The following is a 13412-nucleotide window of genomic DNA, read 5'->3' as shown; positions in this document are numbered from 1 at the left end:
TCGTGGAACGCGAAGAGGAACGCTACGCGCGTCGTGTCTTCCCTCTAGCCTTGCCGTTAATTCTCACAGGGCGAGCGGGGAACGCGGTCGCTCTTGGCGTGCTTTCTGTTTCGCTCGGAGTCGCGCTCGCTCTTGGCGCGTTTTCTCTTTCGCTCGGGAGCGGACACTTTCCCTGCATTTCACCGATCACAAAGCGGTGATAATGAAGGGACCACGTGAGCCAACAATACAATAAAAGTTTTATGTTTAATATATACACGGTGTTTCACACTCCTTATATGATGTACTGGGCCAATTTCACGGAAGAGTTTCACGGTTTACCGATGATTTCCTCCGGAGCTTCGCCCCACTCATCATCATTCACCCGTGGATATGCTGTGATTTTTTCGAAGTTGCGATGCACCCACTTCGTGTTCGTAAGGGAATGCGCAGTAATGTGCGTGCCTTCTGTAATGGGTGGCCGGCTTTAAATCACCAACTTGTTATGCAATTCACATGGTGTGACGCCTGGTAGCAATGTACTCTTGTACCCCGTTTTACTGCGTTATTACATCTCGTACTGTGACGCCTGTACACAGGACCCGTATGTTTATAAAGCATGAAAGCTACTTTCAGTGCAGTTGCAAGTATTGGCGTGGCTCTGTCAATCATTCTCGATCTCCAGAGACTGTGCAGATCAATAAGAAAGATCACAAATTCTGAGCCTCCGCGATCAACAAAAAACATATTCCAGGAACTGCAGTAGTACTGATAGGCGGGTGAGTCGGAACTTATCCCTCTTTGCGCAGCGCACAAAATTGACAAGGCACACAAGAGTGCCTTGTGTGCCTTGTCAATTTTGTGCGCTGCACAAAGATGGATTCCAGGAACAAGTGACTCAAATACCCGGGTTACATGAACGTTCTAGTGACGCCCTAGACTGGTTTCCTGTGTTTGTGTTTAAATGTGCGTGATTATTATTCTTTATGGTATCAATATAAGTGCTACGGTTTCCTTCCCTGTAATAAGAAAAAAGAAGTGGCGTGGCTCTGTGGTACAACACCTGCTTGCCACGCCGAAGGCCTGGGTTCGATTCCACCTCGGATACATCATTTATTATTATTTGTACCCATGGCGATTTTTCGATCACGAGAAATGATGATTTTTCGCTCACAACCAACGACGCCGACACCGGAATTTCTGCGACACGGGCTCTTTAACGCTATCGCGTTAAAACTGGAGTAGCGACGCACTAGTGGTGTGGAGACAGCGGAGCTGGTGGCGTTCCCTCCTCCTCCCTCTTACTTCCTTTTCTCACCCCTTGCTAGAACATGCTATACAAGACTGTGCTGTGCTTTACCCTCTCCTCCTTTCCCTCCTCCTCAGTATCACTTCCCTTTCCCAACTCCTTGCTATGCCATACCATACATGGCTATGCAATGCTTTACCTTCTTTCAACCTCCTTTCTATGCTCCTCACCCTCGTGCCCACCCTCACATCACTCACCCTCACTTCGCTTTCCTACCCCTTACCATTCTATACTATACATACGCCTTACTATTCTATACTCCGGCACAGTACACATAGAAAGGACGAGGACCACAGCAGTTCAATAATGGAATAACAACTAGCCAATCCCACACTTTACTTCTTTACTCCGGTGCGGGTGTAGCTAGTGAACTCCTGCGAGAGGTCATTTGTAGACAGAAACTAACAGCGCAACGGAAAGCGCTGGGTGCGCGTACTACGCACATCCTCAGGTGTCACAGTAGTGGAGCCTGCATTTAGCGCAGGATTTAGAACTACACCAATCGCTACACAAGAACCACATTAGCGCTGGATTTTTAGAGCGGAGCTCTTGAACCTTTCGTTTTGCCGTGTGGCGACACCAGAAAACTATCATCATCAGGAACCAGCACGAGTGCTCTGTTCGTCCGCTGATTCGTCTTCTGCTTCGCTCACCTGCGCCGATTTGTCCAGCGTGGGATGCAATAACACTCTGATGGGCGAGAGAACGATACAGAGAGAGAAATGGAGAGAAAGAGCGAGAAAGATCGAAAGACAGAGAAAGAAAGATGTAAAAAAAAAAGAGCAAGGATGGCCATGTGTAGTATAGCATAGCAAGGGGTGGAAAAGGTGAGTGAGGGTGAGAAGGAAAACGAGGTGACAGGGCAAAGCATAGCATAGTCTTGTACAGTATAGTATAGTGTAGCAAATAAGGGGTTGGAAATGACGTAAGAGAAATCACGTAACCCTACCCGACGTTATTATTCATTGAGCCGACACAAGCCAATACTAGTGATAATCTAGCAAACAGTAGCCGGCATTAGCCATTACTTATGCCGCACTATAACTTGTATGGTATCTTGCAGCACAAGAGTACCGTCCTCTTCTATCTTCAGTAATGCGACATTTCCACATCATGTCCAACGTAAGAATTAGTAGCTCCCAGCCACGGTCCATTCTCTAGGGGCGCGGCATCGTCACCGTACCAGCGACGGAAACGTAGAGAACTGCTCTACGTCACTGTAAACTAGTTTTTGAGGAGAAAACGACTAAGAAATCTTCTCCCCTGACAAAATGATGTGCCGTGACAGTGACGCGACGGAGCGTTTGGCGGCTCTGTGAATGGGGCATCACAGTTCACCCGTCGTAATCCATCTGCATGCATTTCTATCCGTAGCTCTTTGCCGGATATTTACGACAGTATTTCAAATGAGAAGGATCACGGCCGGTCTGAATGCGCGCGCTCGCTCTTTTTACGGCCTGAGCAGTCACCGCGAGTACAATGGCGCTGTTTGTATACAGTGACGACGGCGCGCGCCGTGTGAGGGCGTCGCGAGCCAACCCTCCATAAAGATCTGGTGACTTAACCCTCCAAAGCACATTGCGCCGCATGCGCTTCGTAATGTAAACCAGCTGTGCATGGCCACTTTCTCGAGCTAATTGCGCATTCCGTTTGTAGGAAGCGGGGAAGGCAGTGCAGGTGCGTGTGGAAACAGTCTGGCGTTCTCGCTGTGCCCAAAGCTTGAAGAGATCGCGCCCATTCGTGAGCTTGCTGCTGTACGCACCGCAATTCGATATACGTGTAGCAGCGATTTTCCCCGACGCATTTTTCGTTTTATCTTTTTGGACACTTTTTCTCTTACCAAGCATCTTCTCGAAGCAAGCGTGGTTTTTGGTATCGTGAAAGAGTAATTTCCCATTACGAGAAAAATAGAAAACAACTTCTGAAAGTTAATTTTTCCTCTTCTCGGCATGCATTATTTCATCTCAACATTTTTCTAATCTCTTCACCTGCGCACTGAAGACTGCATCTGGACTTTGCACTCTCCATGTATGCAGGGACTCCGCGTGGTGCTGTGCGACTTTGGCTCGCCTTCGTTTTTTTTTTTTTTTTGTTACTCTACTTCAGTGCCTAGCTACCCAAGACAATATACGAGTCCGTGCTATTTCGTATGTTATTTTTACCTTGTGTTTTTTTTTTTTGTTTTTAACAACTTATTATTCCTTAGAATAACAGAGAGCTGAGCTAGTTGGTAAGTATTCATTCTAAAAAGACAGGGCGGTGCAAACACGGACACAAGAAAGAAGTCAGGACACCACAAACGCCGTTTGTGGTGTCCTGACTTCTTTCTTGTGTCCGTGTTTGCACGCTCCGCCTTTTTAGAATTATTATTCCTGCTACTGTGATTGCGACTCACGGCTACTTGCGGAAGACTTCGCAAGTCCCATTACTAAGTTACTTCGCAAGTTTTTGAAGTATTGATTTCAATATTACAGCACGCATTATCATGCCTTTGACAAACAAGGTGCAAATTTTATGATTTTCAAGTACAGCGACAGCCGGCATGTGCATTTGAAATAAGCGCTTCGTAAACCGTTTTTCTCCCAAAGAATAAATTTTGGGTCATTTATTCTGCCGGTCGGTGACGGATCATGCGGCCGAGCATTCCCAGCGCGGCGCACGATCGCATATGCGCGCAAAATGCCATATTCATCCTCTTACACCTTTCTCGAAGTTACAGAAAACTTAAAAAGGCTTTGCTACTAAGGCAAGGTTGACTTGCTTTAACAACCGCGTCGATGTTCTCCCGAGAAACAGAAGCGGGCGGATCAGCGGCTTGCGCCTCCCCTTCAGAAAAGCGGAAACGACCAGAGTTCTCTTATATATACTTGCTACCACGTTCCCATCCCATTGGTACCATGCATACCATTTGAAGTAATTTCAGGAAACGCCACGGCGAGTCAAGCCGAGCATTCCCTGTGCGCGGAGCCTCCGCAACGGCCGGCGGAGGGTCGGCTCGATGCGCTCCCGAGAAGTTGCGGCAATAGGCGGAAACAGACCCCCGTGTGCAGACCGGGGGGGGGGGGGGGCTGTTTTCTTTCCCGCAGTAATAGGCGGGAAAGGCAAACGCTACGTCACAAGGCCTTTCCGAGGTGGGCTGTTTGAAGTGCGCTAACGGTGTTCAGACGACTAAAACACGATTGTCTTTCAAACCAAGCAGTTCCTTGGCACGAAACGGGCAGTACGAGGTTTCTGCAACGCTATTTCAACGCTCTATGTCAAATTAATATTTACTTTTAGTGTTCCTTTAGGCAAACAACAATCAACAAGCTCAACTTTCAAACAATTTTAATAGCAACAGCATCTGCGTCACCTTCCGTCAAATGTGTATGATAAAAAAAAGAAAATGGCGCACTCTCATACATCGGTGCAGCATTGTAACAAAAAAAAAAAAAAAACAGGATAACCAAGCATACACACACACAGACGTTCTCCCATTTTCTTCACACTTGTGGTTCCACATAAAACTGCACGAGGCTCTCGCCTAGAGACAAAGCAGCTCGTTAGGTTGGGTTAAACACTTTGTTCGGCAGTTTAACTATCATAACTGACCGCCTGCGGTGAGCGTATTCCGCTCCCCAGGAAGAACAATTTACATCAAGACGTTTCGATGACTAGCATTGCAATGTACAGAAAATTGAGAGTGAAGGAACAAAATACAAGGGCACTCAGCAACACAATGATCATCAGGAAAAGGAAAAAACCGAGCATTGTCACACAAGCACACGTTGGCCCGAAATAATCAACAAAGGTACAAGCCAACAACGTCGAAAAAAAAGTAAACATTGCAGATTGTTTCACATTCATGCAGCAGCGCAAGATACTGTCTGTAGATCACCCCACTGGAAGTCATCTAATTGGTTGGGTTTTAAAAGTAAGCTCTGTCAATTTTGGTCACCTAAGGAAAACAATGTAGGAAATCTTTATCCACTAACTCTGCTTAGATTGATTAAGGAAAAGGAAAAGCACGCTTTGGACGAGAGTAACAAAACACAAAACCTGTTACGAAAAAACATCATCAGTCCCTCTCGATGACTAGTGTCATCACACCTAAGTGCACAAGAGGTTCAGCCTGAAATCAACGAAAATGTGCAGCATCCAGCTTGTCAACAGAAAACTTGAAATGACACGGCTTAACCGTCATGGTTGAGGAAGCACGAGAGTGACGTGCTCAAAATTTAAAAAAAAAAGCTACAGTGTGAAAACACAGCTCTGTGTTGGCCACTCAAAGGAGGACCTGGAGAAGACCACAAACATGGCTTTGTTCTTGGAGTGCCAGCCTAGCACCGAAATATGTAGCGGCAAGCTAAAATTTAAATAATGTGGTCTGTGTATTGCGCACCCAGTCTAAATGACAGTTTTCTTGGATTTAACGTATCGACACAGTTATCTCACAGATGAACGCACAACACGATCAACTCGCAACATAGACAGGCTATACACGGGACATCAAAGAGCTGGTGACCCAAAGAAAGTGACAAACTCGAGTCGGGGACTACCTAGGCTAATCTGTGACCGTTGTGAAGATTTAAAAAAAAAAGGAAAGGAACCGCCGAGCGACACAAAGAGCAACTTCGCGCTTCGATAAAATTCCAAGTCTCACAACTCGCGGACGTGAGACTCGCACCGTGAGGATCAAACGCAACAGTTGCAAGCGTAGAAACAAATGCTGCCAACGCGAACTGCACTCTAACACGATCACAGTAATGGCGTAAACACCCCCATAACAACACATAATGCAACGCGGAAGCACACCTGACCACTCCTAAACTATGAAGAAGCGAAATATTCATGAACAGACCTTCAGATACTTGTTCAGGCTTATGTTATGCATATAACGAATTATCGGTTAAAGCAAAGTTATTGATGAATAGTCTTGGCGTCAATAATACTAACAATGTAAGCTTATGAATTTTCGGATATAGCAAAGCCATTTCCGAGTCAGATGAACTCGGAAGTGTTCTTCCTATGACTTGCTTGGAACTGTTTTTAACATCGTTTTTAACTTGAACCTGTTATAGATTGAAAAATATTACAGCGGTCACCCAATCCAACATGAACAGCACAGAGATCCACCCTAGTAGTTTGAAACTACCGGCAGCATTCTTATTACATACAAGTTCACATTGATGGAGTTGCGTCTGATTTGGTGCATCTGCAGCATGTCCAAAACAAATCAGTGGATCCAAGTTTTGATCACTGCAGGATTCCACGCAGCTGCAGTTTAAAATAGCCTGTTTAGAATATTAACTCTCTCATGACCATACACCCACAGGACAATGAGGTCTATGACTTCATCACCTATCTATTTGGAAAAGCTATTGGGGCACATTAAAACCCCTGGTACAATGCCGATACGTTTCCTGTAACATTCGACTAAACACAGCATACACCTGCAAGAAGAAAGAAATGACATCTCCATTTACAAGGATTACGTTGAGCGTCCCTTATGCAGTGGTATATGCGCAGCTCGCTGACTTAGCAATATTGCTTTGTCCAAAAGTTTATACACGTAGTTACAAAGTCAAACTAGATGTGGCTAGATGTAGTTTACTGACTGCTACAACTTTGAAGCGAGACAATTTTACAGTGTTTGCGCGGTTCCAGAACAAGGATTTCCACGAATTCATTCACTTGCTTAAGAGCAGACCACTGCGAAAAGAATTCATTCAACAAACACCACATTGTCAAACAATGGTAACTTTAAACTTAACTGCCTCTGAAAAAAAGGATGGGAAATGACGTTCTGAGGGGCTCACTAAGCTTACTGACGCTAAGAATAACCATGGCTCGACACCAAGTTCTACTTGAGCCCGACAAATTGCATCTTATGCCATTTCCTTTGTTGGGTCTGACCTGGTTCTCGCACCATCCCATGACAGTGCTGCTGTCCTTGAGTTGCACACCCGTGATTGATTCATGATTGATTGATTGCACTTGGGAGAAAAGCATATAAAGGAAAAAGTGGCAGTCATTCTGAACAGGGCCAGGCTGCAGGAGCAGGCTATTATGCCTTGAACCCACCCACGAGAGCACAATCAGTTGCACCTTACAAAAGCACACAAACCTTTAGTGCATTTCCAAGAAGCACATCCAGAAGCCTTGGTATTGCTTCTTGACAACGCACGGTAGAGAAAGGAACAAAATTAGCTATAGAAAATTACTCCTGGTGTCCCGTGAGCTGTGCTTGTGGCAAGCTCAAGACCAGCGGGACATCTCAGAAGAAGTGCGTACTGCATTGTCTGCACACACAATAGTTGAAATAAATGTCAAAGTCTCCAGTGTCCTTCTCGATGGAAGTACAGTAGATAAAAAAAAAGGAAGGGGAGACAGGTTCAACAGTGTCTGCACGACAGGATTATGCCCCCACTGCAAGCATCTATCTTCCAGAGGGGGAACAAAATAGAAGGGGTAATAACAAACAATGTCTTTCAAAGCCAGAGCGTTACAGGTCACAGACGGGTTGCTTCCGGCATGATCGGCACAGGACTGGGAGAGCCGCCTTCCAGCTTGCTCTTGGTAGGGGAAGATGGATCGGATTTTGGTCGTTCGGAAGACGTAATGAGGTCCGGTGGAGGGCCCGTCGTGTGGATTGCATCCATGACAGGCGACTGCCTCGACGGCTTCGTCTCCGAGATGCCCGTAAAGGTTGACGTAGATGTGTCCGCCGAAGGGCTCGACCTCGGCGGTCGCTCGGGAACCGGCTGCTCCTCCGATGCCGTCAAGAAGTTCCAGCGAGCGTCGTCTGGTTGACGGGGCAACGACGGCACCTCACCGGAGGCGGACGTTGTCTGCGGTGGCTGGGGGCGTTCCGGTGCTACACCGTTGGTCTTTGAAGGTGAACGCCGAAGGGAGGACAGGTCCGGTGCTGTGGTCGTCTCCGGGGAAGGCTGGCAATGCACGACTTCCACATGATGTTTGGTCCATTGGAACCATTGCCACTGGGAGACACGAGAACGGAACTGCCGTCTTCAGAGTCGGACTCGTCCGCAAACGACAGCATCTCCTGGTGGTCCAGGGACAAGGGCCGCTCACCAGAACCACGCCTTCCGGGGCCGTCCCTCCTCCTTGCACCTTCACTGCTGCTGCTGCTGCTGCTGCTACTGTTGCCATCGGCAGTTCCATTTTCTTTGCTCCTTGTGGCAAATATCACGCTGTCTGCCGACATCGCCAGAACCTTGTCTGCACCGTGGTCGAGCCTACCGTCAGGGTGATGGCACTGCTGCTGCTGTTGCTGGCTACTCCTGCCACTGTGGCCATTCCCAGAGTTGACCACGTCCCCGTTCCTCTCGGCATCTCGCGACAAAGTTACGGAGGCCTCTGGGGCGTGGTTGCGGTTCGCGCTCTCGAGGCTTCCAGTCTTGGGTCGCTCCGGTGGGGGCACGGAGGGCCGCTCGCACGGCTGCGGTCGCATGACGACTCCCGCCACCTGGTGCCTCCCGGGTCGGCGTTCCAAGGACAGGGTCGAGTAACTGCCTCCCGCGGCTGTGGCTCCTCCCTCGACGATGCCCTCAAGGGAGCGACGTTGCAGTGTCGTTGGCTTCTCGGCGATCTGCGGCTTGGCCGACGGTCGCGGCCTGCCGAGGGTTCCTCCGCCGGTGGGCAACGGCACTCCGGTGCGGCTTTCTGCATTAGACGACTGTGTGGATCCGATAAAGATGGAGCTGCGATCTCGCGGCTGTGGCACCATCGGAGCTGCGGGCGCAGCCTTCTTGCCCGGCCGATGAGGGATGCGTGGGCTCTGACCTGTCAAGCCTGACCCAGGGCTGCAGAGAACATGCAAGCGGTGCGAATGAGTCACCTCCAAGGGAAAAAATAAAGAACAGAAAACATCATCATTACAGCAATATCAGGTCCTTTTAATAAGGAAGCTTTCAATCGCGTACACATTGTGTGCACTAAACCAGCAGGCTAAGTATCGAGTCTTCCCACTGAACATTGTGAAGTTCAAATAATCTGATAATTTCACTCTCACACACACTAACCTTATTAGGCATGCTCCCTGTCTGTCAAAATTCACATTAAAAAAAAGGACAAGAAGTGAGGCAGCAGAAGAAATATTTGTTGGACTAATCACTCTTGCATTAAGAGAGCACTGGAATGACTTACCTAATATTGTTGTGAATTGTAATACTGTAGAATCCTTTGTTACTAAAGTGCAAACCATTCATTTTTGTTCCTCATTGTCTTTTTTTTTTAACCTCTGTAACCACTCCTGCAAGGGCCATTTGAGCCTGCAGTATGTTAGAATAAAAAAAAAATCAGCTAATTTATCTGTTCATGATGACATGGCACCAGAGGAAATTTGGCCAAGCAGCTGTGTAGGTTGAACCAATAACAAATGCTTGGTAGAACAGGTGCAGAGCTTGTACCAACTTCAAATTTTTGCCATGCTATCATTTGCGAGCAATGATAGTACATGGCGTTTAATGGCACAAAGGCTACGTGCACCCAAGGACTACGAGCAATTCAAATACTCAGTCGCACGTGGCATCACTCTATTCGTCACTAGAAATGTTTTACTATTCAGCAACTTTTACACCTGAAACGCCAGATGTGCTGCCATTGCAAATGCGCCAACTCTGCGGTACAAATCTCTCCTACTCTTTTACTGCTGTTGCAAAGAATAGCACTTTCAAGCCCCATTGAACTCGTAAGCGGGCGTCTCATAAAGTGAGAATTGTATGTGAACTAAAATATTGTGTTGTAATAGTAGTAGGCCTATCAATGCACACTGAAAAACAGATGGCCACACCAGCAGAAGCAGCAGTAGTGCTTTGTGACCAAGCTCCTTGTTGCTCAGCAGCTGCAGGTTATCCAATGATGAATTAGTGGCAGCTAGCCGGTTCAAAATGAAACAGCGCAAAGGCAGCTTGGCAGAGAGGAGCAGAAGAGAGCGAAATGTGGAAACAAGCAAAAAGCACAGCATGGCCCTGAAAGACAAGACCATATTTGGTCGCGTGACCCACACGAAATACACAAGGAATTCAAAGCTATTGTTTGGGTGTGGGTTATACGCAAATTTCAGTGTGCAAAGCGGCTTCGCGGCACTACTTCACATCAATATGTGGGCATATCCCATGTCCTTATGCATATACCTATAAAGTAATTATCACCTTTATTAACAGGAATAAACTGATTCTGATTATGCACTGTTGCTGGTCTCACTTTGCATGAGCTTTTGTGAACGGCTGCTTCCTTTTTGTTTTTTAACCGTTGCTGCACAAGGCATTATATAAGAAACTGACAGTTCTTTCTGAAATAAGTAGTACATGATCATTATCTACCTTTGCTGCTAAGGCTTGTCTGCTAAATAATGTGGTGTAGAGTTATGAAATTTCCGTGTCAATTTAGGACTGCCATTCCAACTGAAACCTGCAACATAATTCATGGTACAAAGCACTACACAGCTTAGACTTGTGTGAATATCACTTTTTCGTCTGAAGTCAAAGTGAACGATATTAGTATGATTTGACTTCGAAGCAAATCCAAATAGTAGCAGAATTTGAACAGTAGTAGGGTGAAAGTTAAAAAGTTGTAATGTATGCCACATTTTAAAACTTGCCGTACCTAGCCCACATAAGCCCTTAAAACATGATTTAAGCATTAAAAAATATTGATTGGGGTGCAGATAATACGCACACTTAACCCCTTCAGGGTTTTCGCCGTACATGTACGGCAGAAGCTTCCTGGTACCAAAGGGTTTTCGTCGTACATGTACGGCATAGCGTTTATTTTTAAAACGCGCGCCTTTTTCGATCATTTCGTTTGTTTGGCCTGTGCTTCCACACTTCGGGAATACGTGGAATTTTTTTCATGCGCCGATGTCTCTCCGTTAGATTTTTTTTTTTCGCTTCCCAAAACGGCGCGCCGCCTACCGCTTGCCCATCCGAGCGCGTTCGCAGTGCAGCTGGTTTAAAGTGCGCGCGTTTTTTGATGATTTCTCTTGATTGGCATGTGCTGCCACGCTTCGGGAATACGTGGAATTTTTTTCATGCGCCGATGTCTCTCCGTTGTTGCTTTTTTTATGCTTCGCAAAATGGCGCGCCGCGCGCCGGCTATCGCTTGCGCAACCGAGAGCGCCCGCGGCGCGGTTCGGTTTCAAACGCGCGCCTTCTCTCGTTTCTCTTGCTTGGAATGTGCTGCCACGCATCGGGAATACGTGTAATTTTTTTAATACGCCAATGTCTCTCCGTCTTTTTTTTTTCTTTCCAAAGAGGCGCGGCGGCTTGTATAGTCTCGCATCAGAACGCGCGCACGCGGTCCGGCTCGTTTCGGTTTCGTCCTTCGGGTGGTTTTCGCTTCTTGCGCCCGCAAAGCTGATGGCTGTTTGGTTTCTAATCTCTCAAAGGGTGACCGCTTGTTACTCTCTCATTTATTGCACCCCGGCGCGCGATTACATCTGTTTCGGTGCGGCGCTAAATTACACAAACGACGCCGCCGTGATTGCGTTTCCCGTTTTGGGCTCTCGGAAAAACTAACTACGTCTTGTTGGCGATAAGACGAAGTATTACTGTAGCTTTTTCACTCGTTTTGCTTTCCGGACGGGCGCAGAACCATAGTTTTCTTCCGTGCGCTCACTGACGCACTTCGCTTACGTTATGGAAGCGCGCGCCGGTTGCACTGCTGCCGGTGAGTCGAGCAGCGATTCTTTCGATGCGGACTATTCCCGAAGTGCCAAATCAGCATCTGATTCATTGGATTTCAGTTCGTCAGACGAGGAGTTTTTGACGAGTTTAGACTCCGATGACGATAAAGCAGCGACATCTGAAACGCGTGCGCGAGGAGCCATGTTTCAAAGATTATCACACACTGAAAAGTTTTTAGTGTTAGAGCACGAGCGTTTTTAACCGGAAACGTACTCTGGTGCGCTTATTTTTGTATGTTTGTGAGCTATGTTTAATACAATGCATAATTTTTATTCATAATAAAACTGTGAAGCTTTCTTTTTTAGGATTCTGCTTGATTTTACTACGAATAAGCCATATGTATGTAACAACAAAACTGATTTTTTTGTCATTTTACGGTCACGAAAAAAAATTTTAGACAATTTTTTTCTTAAATAGAATCGCCTGAAGAATTTATTTCAGCAATAAAAAAATTACACATTTTTTGGACGATTTCGCGAAAAAACTCGACCCTCAAAAGGGCTAACTATGTATTGTGGCTTTGTGACCGTGTAGAGTTCCCCTGATTGGACCGACTAGAGGGCTTCATAGCATAGCGGCTTCACAGTGCAGTGAAACCAGGTTTTAAAGTGTGTTACATGTACGTCTATTCGCTTGTTTCGAGCACATTGAAATTTCAGAAATTTTAAATTAGTGCGGCGCAAATTTGAATGCTGTAAACACTCATTTGAAGCGGTCAAATATTTGCACAGACCTAATAAAACACTGTCTCGATTTAAAGCATGGCCAACAAAACCTTCAATCCGATAACTCGTTGCATCTGCACTCGTTTTGTCAAAGTTAAAACCTGTAAGAAAAATGGCAGCGATGAAGAAACTCGGCGCCATTTAGGTTGACCACCTCCCCCCTCGTTTGTCTTTTATTGCCACAGTGGTTTCTCAGCCTTCCAAGAGCTCTGGAGCAGCTGTTAATCAATCTGTGTCGAGTTGGCCCCAAGTTACCTTTCGGTGCTTAAAACTGGTGAAGCAGCATTGGGCAAGCTTAACGGCTGATGCAGCGTAACTGTGACACTTGCACTGTTGAAGCACATTGCACAAGTCGGCAATATCGTTGCAGGCACCGTGGGTTTGCCCGACAAGCTGCAGCGAATGTCGAATAGCCAGTGCATTGAAGGGGCAATGAAAGATTACCGACAAGGGCAACAAGGGTGAGCACACTGCGAGACAGTGTCCTTGTGCTGAGCCACAAGTCTTGTAATTAATCGTGAACCAATTAACCTAGCAAAGCATTTTACTGCACACAGATGGATGGATGCTATCAGCGTCTCCTTTATAACAGGGCGGCAATGTGTGCCACCAAATTCAAGAATTTACTATTATTATTATTATTATTATTATTATTATTATTATTATTATTATTATTATTATTATTATTATTATTATTTAAATTCGGCCTCA

The 13412-nt window shown here is 46.3% G+C and overlaps 1 protein-coding gene across 1 annotated transcript in view; it reads right to left on the bottom strand.

The window, feature by feature from the left end:
- Positions 1-4598: 4598 nt before the first annotated feature.
- The window catches only part of LOC119399427 (rho GTPase-activating protein 44), a 161718-nt gene continuing 152904 nt past the window's right edge, over positions 4599-13412 (bottom strand). Inside the window, exon 16 of the mRNA XM_037666231.1 lies at positions 4599-9093. Coding sequence (XP_037522159.1) covers positions 8145-9093 — 949 coding nt within the window. The 3' untranslated portion in view covers positions 4599-8144. The remainder of the gene's footprint in view (positions 9094-13412) is intronic.

The sequence above is a fragment of the Rhipicephalus sanguineus genome, chromosome 7 (assembly GCF_013339695.2).
Source record: "Rhipicephalus sanguineus isolate Rsan-2018 chromosome 7, BIME_Rsan_1.4, whole genome shotgun sequence".
Classification (NCBI taxonomy): Eukaryota; Metazoa; Arthropoda; class Arachnida; order Ixodida; family Ixodidae; genus Rhipicephalus; species Rhipicephalus sanguineus.
Note: the sequence above shows the minus strand (reverse complement) of the source record. Positions and strands in the feature narration are given on the sequence as shown.